Raw genomic sequence first — 17,964 nt, 5'->3', positions numbered from 1 at the left:
TCTACTCGCTTCCCTTTCAAACTGATGTTGGCTGGGGCGGGGTTGCTGTTGGAGCTCCCTGTTGCTTTTTTCACTGCATGTGTTAATGTTTCTGTTTTTATCACCTTGTCAGGATATTTGAGGAAAGTCAAAAGTGCCAGAAATCTTTCATTCTATCAGATTGTTTGGTATTTTGCACAATGAGTACTTCCTAAATATATTTACAGAAGATGCCTAGAATGACAGTATGCTCATAAATAAGAGAAAGATGTTCTTCTGTGCATATGTGTGCATTCACACTCCTATTCTATATTTTGCCCTACTGTGTTTCATTCTCTCTAAAGTGCATACTTTCTGGCAGTTCCCAGGCAACCATCACATGATCATGCTTGAGTACCACTGCCCATGTTCCCAGAGAGGTGCCATTTGTCTGAACCAGTGCTTACACACATGTGCTGTTTTCCTAACTGGTCCCTTTTTTTGTGTTTAAGTTGCACAATTGCACACAACTGTGCATAAATGAATAGGGTAGTTCATACAAATTATACCTCCCATTTATTATGAGCCCTAGTGCATGGTTTGTGAGCTCACAATACAGTCACTTTGCTGCTGCAGAGGCAGGGTGGGAGAGGGAGTGGGGGGGGGACAGAGTGACATGGGGGACAGGAAGGAGAACAGTAGGAAAAGCTAGGACAGCAAAAGCAGTAGGAGATATGGGAACAGAATTGGAGCATTACACCGTGTAACACAAATTGATTTTTGATTAATTTTAATGTTCAGATATGCTGATTCAATGGTAATCTTAGTGTTTTGTTTCAAAAGAATTGATGCAATGCCAAAAACCAGCATTTTTTAAATCTTGCATCAAAATTAAAAATATCAAAATATTCAGATAAACACAAAATGGTTAACTTTGTTATCTTCCTATTGGAAACGCTGCACTGGAACTCGGAGTAATGATTGTTGTGCCCCATAAGGCAATGCTGCAGTCCTAGAAAGCAAAAGGGTTCCAGATGTGTGTTTGACCAACAGTGGCAATGTTTGGAGCACCTGGCATTCACCAAGAAAAGAACAGACATTCACTGCTATTGGCTGTTGCAAATGGAAGGAATGGTTGGGCAACACAGTCTATGTAAAGGCACATTTGACAATGCTGAATTGGTCAGTGTTTGGGGGTAGGGACATGAGACAGATATGCAGCATGATTATATTGCAGTGTGGGATTCTCTCCCTTTTGCTGCTTTTCTCTTTGGGGTGCATTGTACTTGCTGTTGGTGTGGTGGAGTGGAGGTTCCACTTGGGAGTTTGTGTGTGGAGTTCTCCTGGGACACAACCTTTGCAAGAATTCAGAGACTTCAAGTGTTGACAAAGTATCTTGCCATACATGTTGAGAGACAGCAGGTTGTTCGAGCAAAGTGCTCCCTTTGTGCACCAAATGCCCTTTCTCCATAGTACCTATCACCATAGTTCCCCTCTAAGTGCACATGATGTGAGTTTGCAAATGTACAGCCACATGTTCTGTTATCTGAGGTCTAGTCTCCCTGGCAGAGGCTTTAGTACTGACATTGGTGAGCTCTGGTTGGCTTGATTGCCTGCCTGCAAAGTGTAATCTATGTGTTCCACTGTAGAAAAATGAGCGGGACAGAGGAACTGGTGGAGCTGCATTTTTCCCGTTTTCATTGTTTCCTATGACTCCTAAATTCCTATGCCAGCTCTGATGTCAACATAGTGTGTCTGCTTGGCATACCCTATTCATGATTATGCTTGGAATTGCTGGAATTGATCAAACAATGACTTTCCAAGTGTTGTAAAGCCCAATTCAGATGTTGCTTTTCCTGCATCTGAGCAAGTGAAGGGGGAAGCATAGAACGTTAGAGTTGGACAGGATCTTGGAAGTCATCTAGTCCAACTTTCTGTTCAGTGCGGGCAACTACAGAGCTTCCCTGATAGTTGACAAGCTTCTTGAAAATCTCCACAGAGGAAGAGCCCACAACTGCATGGGGCAGACTATTTAATGCTAGGTAGCTCTTACTGTTAGGGAATTCTAATGCCTAGCCAAAATCTACTTCCCTTCACTTCAACCCATTGGTCCTAGTCCTTCCCTCAGAAGCCACAGAAAGTAACAGTGTAATCTGGTATATGCTTAGCAATAACTTCCACTGTGTTCAGTGGGGCTTACTCTCAGGAAAGTGTTATAGGATTGCAGTCTAAGGGCCCAATCATAGCCAACTTTCCAACACTGATGCAGCCAATGCATCCAGTGGAGGCGGTGGGCAGTCATGAAGGCCTCCTCAAGATAAGGGGACATTTATTCTCTTACTTGGGGCTGCACTGAGGCCACACTGGCGCTGGAAAGTTGAATAGCATTGGGCCCTTAATTAGGGCACAATCCTAACCAGGTCTACTCAGAAATAAGTCCTATTTTGTTCAATGGGGCTTACTCTCAGGAAAGTGTGGTTAGGATTGCGGCCTTAGCTTCTTCCATGTGACAGCCTTTTCACATACTTGAAGAAGGCTATCATGTCTGTCCTTCATCTTCCCTTCACCAGACTAAACACATCAAGCTCTCTTAATTGTTCCTCATAGAACTTTGTTTCCAGATCCCTCACCATCTTTGTTGCCCTCCTCTTAACCCATCCAACTTGTCAATGTCTGTCTTACAACATGATGTCAGAAACTGAACACTGAATTCTACTGACTAGTGCAGAACTAACTGGAGCTATTGCTTCTCATGACTGGGATTTTGTGCCTGTGTTAATGAAGCCTGGTATGGCTTTAGCTTTCTCTACAGCCACATAGCACTACTGGTTTTTGTTTGGCACTGGTACACTTGAAGTGAAGCACACCCCAAATCTGCTGCCCCCCACCTTGAATCCTTCAGTCTGCTTCTGATGCAACCTGCTTCACTTCACCTTATGTTTGGGATGGGAGTGCACAGGGACATGACATGGCATCTTAATATGAAGAGGGCATGTGTATATCTATAACTGCAGTTTCAAATCCATATGTCTGTGCAGAAAATTAAAAATGCATACCATTTTGCATGGAACTCATTAACATATTCTTGCTAACCAGGGTCAGAACCATGTTGTGCCAAGCCCACTGGCTGCCACAACAGTTGCAGAAGCACCTAGAACTAGTATGTAAAAAAAATACAGAATCATGCTGAACTGTTGGTTTTTTAATTGCATATAGATAAGAAAAGAGAAAGTTACCAGGTGATTCTATATTGTCTTCTCCACTGGTTCTATATGCTGCCATCACTCATGGGGCAACTCCCTGCAAGGCTAAGTGCTGAATCTGTCCCCAAATGGGCACTTGTGGGGTTCATACTCAACAAGGCCCCAAATATGGTGCTGCCTCTGATACTAACATAATGTTTCCCTTTGTCTTAGAGCAGTAAGTGAGATCTTCAATTTTCAATCTCCAAGGGTTTTGGGTCTTTTTTAAGCAATAGAAATATTTTGAACTTTGGATGTTCCTCACTCCCCAAATACCTCCCTGTTTCATTCATGTGGAAATTCCACCAAGAATTGACTTGCCAAATTCCTCCATACTGCAGAATGGTAAATTCAGGAATCTCTAGCATTGATTAAAGCTTTTACCAGCTGGAGTTTATCATCTTCTGTTGCAGTGGGCAAACATAACAATCACATTCCATGTTTTTCCCGCACAAAGGAATGCATAACACAGATACATGTAGAAGTACAGTCTAGAACACCAAGGTTGCTAACCCACATTAAGAACCCAATTGTACCCCCCCATGATGCTGCTGTTCTGTCAGATTGCACATTGCATGCTATGGTGTAGAGGGGGGGGGGTCACAGAGAGCAAGAAATATTTTTACTTCCTAGTAGGCCACCTTTTCACCTATGGATCTCCTTGGATGCATGCCAGCTATTTTGCTGGCTTAACTCTGAGGAGAGGAAAGAGTGGGGTGGGTTAAAAAAATCAGGAACAGGATTGCTGTACATACCACACTGTCACAGCTGCATCAAGGAGGGGAAATTTTTGTTAGGATTGGGCTTCTGACTTCTAAGCTACAGCCTTATGTGTCCCAGCCATTCCAGACCTGGCAGGATGGGGAGAGGGATCACTCATGCTTCCTTTCTTGTTACTTCTCTGGAGCATCCAAGCCAGCTCTCAGTGCCTTATGATGCAGGGGAAGCGGGTATTGCAGGGATCTTTGCTTGCTTTTGTGAACTTCATCTCATACTCTTTAGCACAGTGGTTCCCAACCTTTAGGAGCCCGTGGACCACTGAGGCAAACATTAGAATTGTTATGGACAGCATGCAACCCCATCCATCCCCATCACACAAAAAATACAATTCAATTTGGTAGTTCATCGGGGAGCACTTGGCAAGACAATGGAAATTCCAGCTGCAGAGGAGTCCATTCTCTCTGGGAAAGCATCTCGCTGAGTAAATACTCCTCTATAGATTACCAGAAAGGGTGGAGAATGGGCCCTCTCACAGCTGGCACTTCAGCAGGCTCTGGACAACCAGAGAGGGTGGAGAACGGGCTACTTACAGCCACAGCTGACACTTCAGTGGTCTTTGGGAGAGTGCTCACTTGGAGACACACTGGAAATGATCCAAGATGATCTTTTTTTTTCCCCTGAGACCTTGCAGACCACTTCTCAGGGTCTCATGGACCACCTATGGTCCCCGGACCACAGGTTGGGAACTACTACATTAGCATCTCCCTGTGGAATGACTCCCCGCAAATAACTAAAAAATACAAAAAGCTGAGATTAGCAGGAGAAGCACGTGGAGGAAGACTTCTGCTCTGTCTTCTTCCTTGTTTCCAAAATGTTACTGAATGTTACAAATCCAAGAAGATTTGGTTAGACCTGGTTAGACCTGGTTAGAGCACATAAGACCTGGTTAGAGCACATAAGACCTGGTTAGAGCACATAAGGGTTTTTTCCTGATGGGATTTATATTTTCCCAAGCCACATTTGTACTGAGAAGAATGTTTCGATCAATCTCCTGAATTTGACTAAAGAGTTGCTCTTCTTTATAACAATTTTAACAGCTCAAATGCACTTTTGCCAGAGAGAAACATGAAAATTCAAGCTCAATTTTATCATTATTCAGAAGGTAGAAATAAGTCTGCTGGATTCCATGATTGAGCAGATCAAAGTAAGACTCCTGGGATTACTACAAGCCCTGGTCAAGTATAATGACCATGATAAAGGGCCTTTACCACTGGGAATTGCAGGTCAGTTGAAAGGCACTGCATTAACTGTCTGAGATTTCTAAAGATGAAACTGCAAGACTCCAACGCCTGCCTTACTCCGTGGTCTTTAGCCTTATGTGCTGAATGCAATATCTCTGTTATCTACCTAGCTAAATATTGACAGGTTCATGCTTTTGTTCCAAAGAATACTTTTCCTTCAATTTAAGTTGACATGTTATCTATCTTCCCTTTAACAGTAAATCAACTTATTACCAAAGTATTGGGGAGTTTTGAAATTGGATTAATACAGCAGCTATACCACTGGATATATGATCTGCCCTCCTGACTACAGTAGCTCTATTGGTAAGAGGAAAGTCTGATTTGCAAAGGGAATGTGCTGGGGTTAGAGCAACTCCTGTCCTGAAGGAAGGTATGTAACCTACAACTGTTCTCCCCCCACCCCCTGTGCACTTTTCTGGCAGGCGTCCTTGAGCACTTGAGACGGATGTGAGAGAATTTTTTAGTCCTCATTGCAAAACAACCCAACTAAACATAACAGATTACATCAGCACAGGCTTTTCAATTCCTGGATGGCAGCAGCGTGCTAATCCAGCCTTCATCCTGGATTTCGCAAAGTAAAACAAGGGAGGCTGGCAAGAGGACAGAACTGCCAGATTGAGGAAACTGACGGCAGGCCTTGTGGGCAGCAGGCCGTATAAAACTCCCAAACCTGTAAACTGATCCTCAGCTACTACTTTTGGTTTCTCACTGCTCTGCCCCACAGCACAAGACTTCAGGACTGAGTTTCTCAACACGCTCTTTAAGTAACATTGCCTGCATCACTGAGAGACATGAATGGCTTTCTGGTCTTCACCCTCCTTCTGGTACCCATGCATGCAGGGACAACGTGGAGCTCCAAGTATGCAGTCGACTGCCCTGAATCCTGTGACAACAGTGAATGCAAAAGCACTCTGCACTGCAAACGGACGGTGCTGGATGACTGCGGTTGCTGCAGGGTCTGTCCGGCATCCTTGGGGGAAACCTGCTACCGGACTGTTTCAGGAATGGATGGTGTCAAATGTGGTCCTGGGCTAAAGTGCCAGTTTTATTCCGAAGAAGATGATTTTGGTGATGAGTTTGGTATCTGCAAAGGTAAATAATGGTCACTGGATGATATACCTGTCATGGCAATTATGGTGATGCTCCAGTATAGTGGTAGGGGAGGATTGCCCTCAGATGTGCAAATGCCCCCTCTCCCAAAAAATCTGCAACCTCTATAGCTTGTGTGGTGCCATGGCTTGAAGAAAATTCCCTGATACTAAATCGGATGCGTCTGAGTGTTAATTGATGAACATGTAAGACGTCTTAACTCTCAATGGTTTTGGAAGGCAGGTCATCATTTTCTCTGTTTTGCAAACAGAAACTGAGGCTAAGATAGGACTGTCCGGCAAGGCGGGACTTAAGCTGTGCTGTATGACTGTACCATAGCTATAGCTCAGATTGACTGCATTTGCATGGCAAAGGATATATTATATAGAAATAGCATTACCTCTTGTTTTGGCAGTGTGTGAAAAGTCTCAGAAGGCAGGTTTTGAACTAAAACCTCTGGCTAGAAGCATAGTAGCATGTGAATCCTGCCACAGATATGTGCCCATCAAGAGAATGCAATCCAGATGTGAAAATGGATTTCCACCATCAGCAGTAGTACAAAAACCGTATTTGTAAGGCAACAGAGATGGCAACCCATGACAACAGAGGTGGTATTTTTTTTGCACTGAGCAAAATAGCTCCAAAATGTTGCCTCCACATCTCCCCTCCCATCACCTTCAAGATGGGTGCTGTGACTCTTCATAGTTCAGATGCATTGTAGGTGCTTCTTTGGCCTTTCTTTCCTTCTCCTGACCTAACAGGTGTATGGCACTGATGATAGAAATAGAGTCCTGGTTGGGATTGTTAGAAACTATATATTATGCAGAATGAGTTGGCAGAATTTTAGACTGTAGCACTCCAGACTGGAGGCTGCGTCATATTTTTTTAATGGAGTCCCACATACAAAAGCTGCTTACATGTAGTAAACTAGCACATGAGACAGAAGGCTGCACTATTAAACCTTTCTCTCTAAGGAGCTAGTTTGTCACATGGAAGGAGATTATTTTTGTACGTGGGCAGCATTCAAAAATGCAATCTCAAGGGTGCCACCCAATCCAACCTACCAGTTTATTCTGTGTAACATGTTTATCAAGCGGCATCCCAATACGTATCTGGCTTGAGACAGCAAAGAAAGCAACCTTGAATATTTCAAAGCTCTCCACCAGCAGATAGGCAGTATTACCGATCTAACTCTGGTGGACCAGTTTATTTGAGACTCAATCTAACTAGATTGCATGTAAACCCTAATTGGCAGATACCTCTGTCTCAACTGAGCACACAGCCTCAGCACAAGTTGTTGGGTTACAGTTTGCATCTGTCTAAGGCTGCAGTCCTATGCACACTTTCTTAGGAGAAAACCCTCTTGAACTCAATGTAATTTCACTTCTAAATAAATATACATGGGTTTCTGCTGCATATTGCATATTTTCAATTTCTATGCCTATGTGTAGAGTTACCTTACTGGCAATACATGCATTACCTTCTTTGAGGACGAGAATGCATACCAAAATGATACTCTTGCTAATGTGCAAGAGTAATGTGCATAGTTACCCTAGATCAGAATTTCTTAAACTATGGGTTGTGAATCAATTTCAGGTGGGTCCCCATTCATTTACTATTTTATTTTTAATAAATTTGATGCTACCATGGTATGTGACTGCATTTCGGGAAATGTTACAGACCTGTACTTTTAACAAGTTACTATGTATATTCTTTTAACAATGATAGTCAATGGGACTTACTCCTGGGTAAGTGTGGGTAGGATTGCAGCCTAGGATTGTTAAAAATTTTCCTGCTTGATGATGTCACTTCCAGTGGGTCCTCACAGAGTCTCATTCTAAAAAGTAGGTCCTGGTGCTAAATATGTGAGAACCACTGCCCTAGTTCTTCCTGTGACTTAAGTGGCTTCAGTAATTTAGCAATAATAATGCAACATTTGGGTTATGATGGTTTGACTAGGAAGTGACTCCTAGGAATGATACAGTTGGCACTCAGCATCATTCCCTCTGTAGTAAATAAAATTGGGTCTGAAGTCTGGAACATCATCAGCATGTTTCTATGGTATACCTGTGCTTCCCTGAATTCATAAAGATTCACTGCCTGTGACAAAAATGAGCAATTTATATGCCATTCCTAAATAGGTTTCCTTGGAAGCAGTCCCCAAGAAGCAGTTTCAGTGGAGTGTATTCCCAAATTTGTGCGTAGGATTGCAGGTTTAGTGCACTATGTTGCTACAGCAATCTTAATCAGCTGTTTCGTGGAAATCAGGGTGCAGGATGGGACAGGACAGAATCTGTACCCTCCATACTAACTTCCAAAGAACTGATAATCCCAATTGCAGTGCATTTTACAGATCTAGTTATATGCAATTACTGGGCTGTACAACTGTACCCAAGTCATTCATACAGTTCCCACCCAGCTATGGACAGAAGTATAGAATATATACCAACTGTGTGTGTGTGTATATACATACAATAAAATGTAATATATAAAGTCTGCTTCTGCAGGTATCTGGTGCAGCACCAAAAATGTACCCTTGTATTTTATGTACTAGTAGAATGTTCAGTCCACTGCACTTAAGCATGTTCACTATCAATTGGCAGGTGATGTTTTAACAAAATAACATGAGTTATTTCTGGCCCCTGTGCACATTTAATCAGTTCCCTTGAGCTTAAACATTTACTCCCAAGTTGGCATGCACAGGACCGCAGTAGGGGAAAAAAAAGGTTGGCAACCTTCAGTCTCAAAAGACTATGGTATCGCGGTCTGAATGGTGGTTCTGGAACAGCGTCTAGTGTGGCTGAAGAGGCCAATTCGGGAGTGACAATCCCTTCCACACTGGGAGCAAATGTTGTCTGTCCCTGGTCTGTCTCCCTGGCTACGGGCCTTCCTTCTTTGTCTCTTTGCCTCGGTCTGTTGGCCAAGTGTCTCTTCACAGTGGGAGAGGCCATGCTGCACAGCCTGCCTCCATGCGGGCCGCTCAGAGGCCAGGGTTTCCCACCTGTTGAGGTCCACTCCTAAGGCCTTCAGATCCCTCTTGCAGATGTATCGCAGCTGTGGTCTACCTGTAGGGTGCTTTCCTTGCACGAGATCTCCATAGAGGAGATCCTTTGGGATCCGGCCAACTGCAGTCGAAGAGTACCTGAAGAGACTGCAGTCAAAGAGTACCTGAAATTCTTCTGCTGCTACTTGTTTCTGTCAAACCTTTTGATTTCTCAAAATTTACAGCTTGTAGGCCATCCTTATTTCTCCTTCTTTAGAATGGGAAGGAGAACTATATTATAAGTGTTCAGTCTTGCAACCAAGTAACAGACATGTGAGCTTAACGTATTAATTTCACTGTAAATCAGTCTTAAGATTTATGCCAAGTAGCTTTTTCAGTGCTGCAGTTGGAACACTATAATGGTTTTATCAGATGGGGGGAAAAGGAGTTAATTACACACTGCACAACTTCTAGAATTTGCTGCCAAACATGGTGATGGCCATGAGCTTATGTAGCTTTAAAAGTGGATTAGACTAGTCTAGCAATATCTATTAGCCATGAGGTCTACGTGGAAGCTCCATTTTTCAAAGATGTTATGTCACAGTCAGTAAGGACAAGAGTATGGGAGAGTTATTGCCTTCATGCCCTGTTTGTAAACTTCCCCCAGGCATCCTGTTTCCTAATGTAGGAAATGGGGTCTGGACTAGGTGGGCTTTTGGTGTGATCTCCTAGCAGGTATGTACCTTTTTTTCTAAACAGTGCCTAGTGTGACTTTCAGTCAAATTCTTTGAGCAACTATCAGATAAAGTGATTCTAGGTGCTCTAGAATGGCTTCAGGACATATCAATCACCCATTAGCAGCACTTTTTCTCTGCACTACAGTAGGGCACACCTAGGACAGATTCACTGCTGGCAATGGACCCTTGTATAATATCGCCTCATGGCCCTATGAGCTTCACCTATGTTTCTTGAAGTCGCTGAGACTGCAGGAGACTGAGTTTTTAGGGATTATAAATGGTTAAGTGCTGCAGAGCTGTTCACTTCAGTTCCACTTGCTAAGCAGTGGTGTGCTCCCTAAGCAGGAGTCCACTCCTGTACACTCAGGACTAAGTACACTTAGTACTAAGCTTAGGCTGATTAACTGCTGGGCACCATTGGGGAGACTCTGTATTATAGGCACAGTAGTTTACTGTGTGAGGCTATTTTGGTTTTAGGGTGTGACTGGAATAGCAGATGGAAAAATGATGGCTTTTCTATCCAACTATCAGTGGTAACTTTTCCTTATTAGATTGTAAGTGGCTTCACACATTCTTCAATTTTTCAGAGACACCCATCATGCAGTAATATACGAACTTATTTAAGGCAGAGTGCTGGACTAGAATTGAGACCTGCTTAGCCAAGACGCTCACTGAATGACCTTGGTGCAGTTACTCTTTTGGCCTACCCTTCCTCACGGGCTTGTTAGGACAGTGACCATGGATGCCACCCAGAGCTCCTTGGATGAAAGGAAGGATAAAAATGTAACAAGTAATGTGAAGTAAAACAAAACATTAACTAAATTCAGTTCTATTTTGAAGCATTGAAAGTCACTTTAGTTGAAGCAACAGAAAATATTTTGCTCCCCTGCAGTCAGGGTGTTCAGTTTCTTCTTTCTCCAGGACATGTCCTCTTTTTTTTTTTTTAGCCTTGTGACCTGGAAAAACTTAAATGTCCTCCTTTTCCCTGTGAGCAGGTTGCACAGAGCTTTTTCAGAATGAATAAGTTATATGCAATAAATTATATACAATATACTTAAATTTAATATAGTGTTTAACTACATAAAATCAATATACAAGTGTATTTAGCTTTTATCTTTGTCATGTCCTACATTTTAGGGTGCCTTATCCTCTTTTGTGGTTATCTAGTCATCTTGCCTGCAGTTAGGACAGCAATCAGTGCCATGCACATTTTACATATACAGCAGATATAGAACAGCTTGCATATATACTTTCCAGTACACATAGTTTAGATGGTTCTTTGAAGTCAATAGGTTTATATAGTGCTTTTTTTGTTTAAAAAAAAGTGCAGGAACTCACAACTTGTTAAGCTTTTATTTATTTATTTATTTATAAACCATTTTTTATTGGAGAAATAAAATTTATGTGCTTCCCCCTAGAGATGAACTGAGTAGACATGCATAGGATTGGGCTGTCAATCTCCACATCCCCTTCCCCCTAGCTACTTTTTCTACACATGGGGAAAAATACTGTACAGGTGCACTTGTAGCGTGTAGTATGTAGTGTGTCACTACTTCGAGGAGAGGAAGCAGTGAATGGATTCTGAAAAATGGCTTACATGAGTTCCATGCAGTAAAATTACTCTAAGCAACTGTGGGAGTAAGAACAAAAAAAGGAATTCTTAGACGAGAGGGGTCCTTGGGTGCACACAGAAACAGCTACGTTTGCAAACAAGTGATTAAATATGGTTTAATTCAGGTATCAGAATACTCTGTGTCTTTGGGAAGGTGCTTGGCATGCAATTGTATGTTCTCTGCTACCCTGAGCAGCTGCTGTACATTGCTGGAGAGGAGCTGCAAACACTGGCTGGTGGAGGGCATGCTTGTGGGGGAAGGATGAGGATCTTTGGCAAGGCTGGACAGCACGTTGTACACACGAAGAATCCCTTTTCACCTGCCCTTAGCATGTGAAAACAGGTGCAGATATATATCTCTGCCAGGATTAAGAGCCCAATCCTAGGTATGTCTACCCTGAAGTAAGTCTCATTCTAGTCAATGGAGCTTACTCCCAGGAAAGTGCCTAGGATTGCAGCCTAAGACCCCAATCCTATGCATGTCTACTCAGAAGTCCACTTTAGTGAATGGGGCTTACTGTGGAGAGGACTGCAGCCTCAGAGCCATAGCCTATGGCTGTCTACTCAGAAGTCAATCCCACTAGAGGCAGTGGGGCTCACTCCCAGGAAGGTGTGGAGAGGACTGCAGCCTCAGAGCCCCTCCTCTGCCTATCTCCTCAGAAGTCAATCCCACTAGAGGCAGTGGGGCTCACTCCCAGGAAGGTGTGGAGAGGACTGCAGCCTCAGAGCCCCTCCTCTGCCTATCTCCTCAGAAGTCAATCCCACTAGAGGCAGTGGGGCTTCCTCCCAGGAAGGTGTGGAGAGGACTGCAGCCTGAGAGCCCTTCCTCTGCCTGTTTACTCAGGCTGCAAGGCTATGACATTTTCCCAGGAGTAAGCCCCATTGAACACAATGGAACTTACTTCTGAGTTGACATGCATAGGCTTGGGCTCTCAGGCTGCAAGGCTATGCACGCTTTCCCAGGAGCAAGCCCCATTGAACACAATGAGACTTACTTCTGAGTAGACATGCCTAGGCTCGTGCTGCAGATTGGCAGGGGGGCTGCACCAGCCAGCTTCCTCCTCCTCCAAGCCAGTACCTGGGCGTTCTGTGGGTTCCGCAGCCCATCTCCCTGGCTGGCTGGCTAGCTGCCCGTCCGTCCGTCCGTCCTCCTCAACGTCGGCGCTTGTCCCCCACACCCTCCACCGGCTTGGAAGCTGCGTGGGGAAGCAGAGCGCAGGGGGAGGGGAGGCGGGTTGGGCTCAGGCGAGAGCTTGGGGATGGGGGCAGGAGGGGGTCGTTGTGCGGTCAGGCAGGAGCCAGGCGCCCCCCAGCACCCACCCAGCGAATGCCTCTGTTTTGCTCCCCCCCTGGAATGCCTCCGAAGGGGAGGGGCCCCTGCAAAAAGGTGCTGGAACTCCGTCCCCCACATTCCATTAGAAAAAAAGCCCTGGGTTTATACATATTGAGTGAATATCTACTTTGCGGGAACATGAAATACCCACAGTTACTAAACCTGTTGTGCAGCTGCAAGGCTGTTTGTAGTTTAAAAAATTAATGTCAATTTCATATATGGACTCTTAACAAACATTTCCTTGTACTGGGTCCAGGCTTTAAAATAGTGCGTGTGTTTTTTTCCAATCGTACTCTTCTAAGATACACACTGCTGTATGGCTATTTACAACATGGAATTGAGTTCCATAGTCATGCAAGGGCAATCTAGTCCTAGTTAGGACTGAACTGTAGTGAACTGATGTACAACAAATCTGCCAATTTTTTTGTTGCTTTCTGTTTTAAAAGTTTGGATATTACTCAGCTTCTGTCATGATGAAAACAAAAGAAGCTTGATTTCCATGATTCTTCTCTCTAGCTATGATTTTCTTCTCGATATTATACACATTTCATTATGATGGCTAAATACTTAATTTTAAAACACTTATCTAAGTTGTGCTGTGGAAAAGGTATATCTTAATGATATTTGAAGGAACATTTTCAGTTTGCTACTATGGAAAATATAAACACTGACATTGGTTTTTTTTTAAATTACTCCAGTGTAAAGACTTTAAACATTAGTTCACTTTTAAAGAATTGTCTTCCATCACCTTAGCTGAATAATTACAGACCCATGCTTGGGAACCTGCATTAATGTATCTCACCATTCATTTGTTTTCTTTCAGAGTGTCCTTATGGGACTTACGGAATGGACTGCAAAAAAACATGCAACTGCCTGTCTGGTATATGTGATGGTGTCACTGGAAAGTGTTTAAAGTTTTCGTTTTTCCAGCTGGCTGTATCGAAACCCCCAAATAGGCGGAAATTAATTTCTCATACAGGTAAAATCTGACTCATCCACTTCTTAAAAAACATAATGTACTGGGATAGTTTCATTCACTGAAATGAATGAGTGTTGTGAAAGGAGCACTCCTCTGTCATTGTACCATGTCCTACTTGGGAATGTAGGACACTACATTGTATCCCATCAGACCACTGGTCCAGGTAGATCAAGACTAGCACCAGCCCTCCATGGTTTCAGAGAGATCTTTTGTTCTGTCATACCTGGGCATAGCAGAGATTTAATATGAGAGCTTTTGTACATAAAGCCTATATTCTACTACTGAGCCACAGCACATCTCACTGAATGACAGTATTTGGTCATACATGGTGTTACTAGTTTAGAATTAGAGTGCTGCAAATTAGTAGTAACCTATGATGATATTCATTTACTGATCAGAGTAATACTGGCTGCAATTAGTTACCTTTTTTACACTCTTTACTGAAGCTCTAATTAGTGATCAGCATTATTAGGCAGGTACTTGACAAAGATCACATTCTACTGCCCACTGAACCATACCAAAATTGCTGAGAGTGGTGGCTGCTATCTCCCTTCCCTTGGCTGCTGCTACTGTTCAGGTTCTCTTCTGTCCTTTCTTGTTCATTAATTTCCTCTTTGGCCCAATTGTTTAGCAGGGAGTTGGAATTGCAGACGGCACTTCAGTTGAGATATGCCCTTGCTTGCCTGCCTATGCTATTACCTTATGCCCAATAAGGTGGATGTCATTGTGTTGGCTGGTGACTCTCCTCCTCACTGCAGGCTGCTATCCTACTGGGGCCAAAAGGAGAACCTGGGTAATGAATAACAATTGTTGGCCTCCTTCTCACTGCTTCAGGATTGAGCCTAAAGAGGAAGTAAGTGGAGAAAGCAACAGTAGAGCTATAGCCTTAGTAAAGCAGAGGTGATTTGTTCAAGTTCCATCCTAGGACACCCAGATCAGAAATGAGAAATCAAACCAGCTACTTTGGTTGCCTATCCAGACTTATAGCTCTCCTTGTACTTTCAAAAGTTCATCCATTCACCTGTAGATGAGTCTACAGGCATAAAAGCCTAGCAATACATCTCTGAACCTACTATGACAAAATCTGTGCAACACCCATATGTACAGCCACCCTACTCTCCAAGGCTGTGCATGTATGATACATGCTTTAAGAGAGACTAACCTGCATTATATGGCCTTGATGAAGAACAGGTTGTTTGGCTGTTCATATGGTAGGCATGAAAGGACTTCCCCAGACAGTGGGTAACAGCCAGGAGCATCGACAGAAGGTCTCATGGGGCTTGCAGGGCAAGGACAGAAGGAAAAGGCCTCTATGGATCTTGTTTGTGACTTAAAAGATCTTGCTTTGCTTACTGACCAATGTATATGTCAAAGTGAAAAAACAGTATAAAAAACTTATAAAAGTTTTTTCTCTTTCAACTTTCAGAGAATGATATGGGATCTGGTGATGGAAATTCTGTAAAAGAGGATTTTATCAAAGACAAAACCATTCACTCTCCAATAACAAAATGGCTGAACCCGCGCTGACAGTCACTCTAAGGGGTAGGCGTGCCCAACGGATCCTCTTGATTTATACGAATGTTCCACAACCCACTTAATAAAGACAATAGATCTGCAGCCAAATAAATGGGACTGTGTAGAAAACCAATCCATATATCTGCAGACAGGTGAACTTGCAGCATAGGACTGTGTGTACAGTGTATATGATTTTTAGAACACATCCTGAAAAGCATTTGGCTATTGAAGCATATGAATGGTTGAATGTAAGAGTTAATAAAACTATAATAAAAATTTTAAGCAAAAAATTAAGCATCTCAGTTCCGCAAACCCAATACAAAATTGTTCCCTTTCATCTAAAAAATATATGGTAATAACAGAAATCAACAAAGGAAATGCACCATTTGTACCTTGGATCACCCCAGCAATGCAATAATAGATTGGTGTGCAATATAAGGAATGAAAATCTACAAGTCTTCATTCTAAAGATGAATACTGCAATCCTATGTATACATACTTGGAAACAAGTACCACTGAACTTGGTGGGACTTTGTGTAAACATGCACAGGATCAGGATTCACGGCCACAGTTCAAAACGAAGCTATGAAAACTTAACCCAGTTGAAAAAGGTTTTAGCATATTTAATTTTGGGTAGGATTATGACCTAAAGCTGTAACCCTGAACACAGCCATGTTGCCTCAGATTCATCAACTTCCTTGGGATTTAAATAGCCAGTGTGTTCAGAACTTAGCCTCAGTGTTTTGTTAGTTGCATTGTCAAACTTGCCTTCCACTGTTGTAATTAACATGGTAAGCCACTGCCAGCAGTGAGAGAGCTGCTAACACAGATGGCTGGTAGCTTCCCATGTGCATCAACAACCCAACAAGGTCACTCCAGACCAGGTAAGACAGTGGAGAGGGAGATTTAGGGAAGGTCTGGGATAGAGAGGGGGAGGTTTGGGGGCTGGAGGCAGAGTATCCCAGTGGCAACAACATGCACTGAGAGCTTACCTCACATTTTCCAGCCCAATCCATCCCCTTCCTCTCCTTGGATTTACAGGGAGACTCATAGGCAACCAGACTGCCTACTAAGGAGAAAGTTAAGAAGTATTTAGTCTTGTTGGCCTTCTGGTCCCTCCATCATAGCATGCAGCGTGTGCTCTGTTGGCATGGCTCAATTCTACAGAGTGCCAGGGGATAGGACTGGGCTGTAAAATTGCATTCCTTATACAGAAAATAAAACACCATCCTCTATATTTTTTATTGACAATATTCATGTGAAATGTACCAGATTCTGGCAAAGTTAGCAGCAGTAATGGAAAGAGTGGTTCTTGTGCAAGATAGCTTGTATGGGCTATATTGGACAAATACTTACAATTCATATGTGCTTTTGCCCAATGAAGTTGAAATTAAAAATCATCTAGAGGAGGTTTGAAGAGGCAACATTAAATTTAAAGCTTTAAATACATGTAGAAGAGATACTTTATGGCTTTCTGTAAAGTCATGAACTTTGTAAAATAGCCACTCTAGCTACAGTAGTTAAAAAGGAGGTGGGTGTTTCTTATAAGCATTCAGCACTTCTAGAGCCCTAACTAGACATGACATGGCTATCATTCATGCCTCTGCCCTTTCCACATATAAAGCAGGTTAGGTGCATGCAGCCTTCCATCAACAGCGCAAGAAGAAAAGCATTAAAGCTCTCCCCCATTGCATATTACCTTCCAGAAATATTCCTCCAGGCATTTTTTTTTCCTACTTTCCCTGATCAGAAATGAAGGGGCCTAGGACTGGAGCAGCAAACTGAAGGTAGTTTGGGTCAGGAGCAGAGGAAATTTCAGCACTGCTTGATCATGCTCTCATTATAATAAGGACACTCCTACCCAAACCCATATATATGTGAGCAGGGTGGATGCAGGCTGAACACACACAGCTTGCACATCCTTCACATCTTGTCGGTCCTAAGCCACATGTGCAACTTGCAGAATGAGAATGTTTACTTTCACTGTAAGTAAGCAAAATTTTGCATCTGAGGCATTCCTGCCTCAGAGCATCCCTGGGCAGTGGTGATAGAGCTTCAGAGGCATTCAGTAAGTTTGGGGGATCTCATAATGATGTAATTACATTGCACCTGACCTTCTAGGCGCTTGTATTGGTTTCAATACAAAAAGCCTGCCTTTCTTCTGTGATTTTCAGGTCTAGCTGCCACACACAATCAAAAATGAGAGCTTGTGGTGGCAGGGCCTGAAGCAGGCTGGAAGACTTGGGTGGCATTGTCACCCCCATGTTAAACTTCACCCACGGAATGGCCTGCCCTCCGTAGCGCTGGTCTTGTCATGGTTTCTTATCTTCATGGATAAAGTAATACATTTGGTGTACAGTCCAACCAAAATTTAGCAGCTCTCACTTATTTCAATGAGAAACAGAAGTATATGCTCAAATTTATTGATTAAAATAAATGGAACTTAAGTCCTGGTGTTTGACCTCTAATATGTAATGTTATGTAATGACAAACAT

At 43.0% G+C, this 17,964-nt stretch overlaps 2 protein-coding genes across 9 annotated transcripts in view; one reads left to right on the top strand and one right to left on the bottom strand.

Annotated features, from left to right (window-relative positions):
• LOC136639257 (granzyme A-like) overlaps positions 1-17,964 on the bottom strand; it is a 67,698-nt gene that overhangs the window by 20,933 nt on the left and 28,801 nt on the right. For 2 of the 8 annotated variants that reach the window (XM_066613290.1, XM_066613292.1), the window contains exon 1: positions 15,117-15,232. The exons of the other annotated variants lie outside the window; for them this stretch is intronic. The gene's annotated coding sequence lies outside the window, so the exon portion shown is untranslated. Of the gene's footprint in view, positions 1-15,116; positions 15,233-17,964 lie in introns of those variants that run through there. 8 annotated transcript variants of the gene reach the window in all.
• On the top strand, positions 5,836-16,118 carry ESM1 (endothelial cell specific molecule 1). The gene is made up of 3 exons (XM_066613295.1): positions 5,836-6,313; positions 13,799-13,954; positions 15,381-16,118. Exons 1-3 carry the CDS (start codon positions 6,013-6,015, stop codon positions 15,479-15,481), a joined length of 558 nt encoding a protein of 185 aa, XP_066469392.1. The 5' UTR covers positions 5,836-6,012; the 3' UTR covers positions 15,482-16,118.

Source organism: Tiliqua scincoides, chromosome 2 (genome assembly GCF_035046505.1).
Source record: "Tiliqua scincoides isolate rTilSci1 chromosome 2, rTilSci1.hap2, whole genome shotgun sequence".
Classification (NCBI taxonomy): Eukaryota; Metazoa; Chordata; class Lepidosauria; order Squamata; family Scincidae; genus Tiliqua; species Tiliqua scincoides.
The sequence above is the reverse complement of the archived record's forward strand: the minus strand, read 5'-3'. Positions and strand labels throughout refer to the sequence as shown.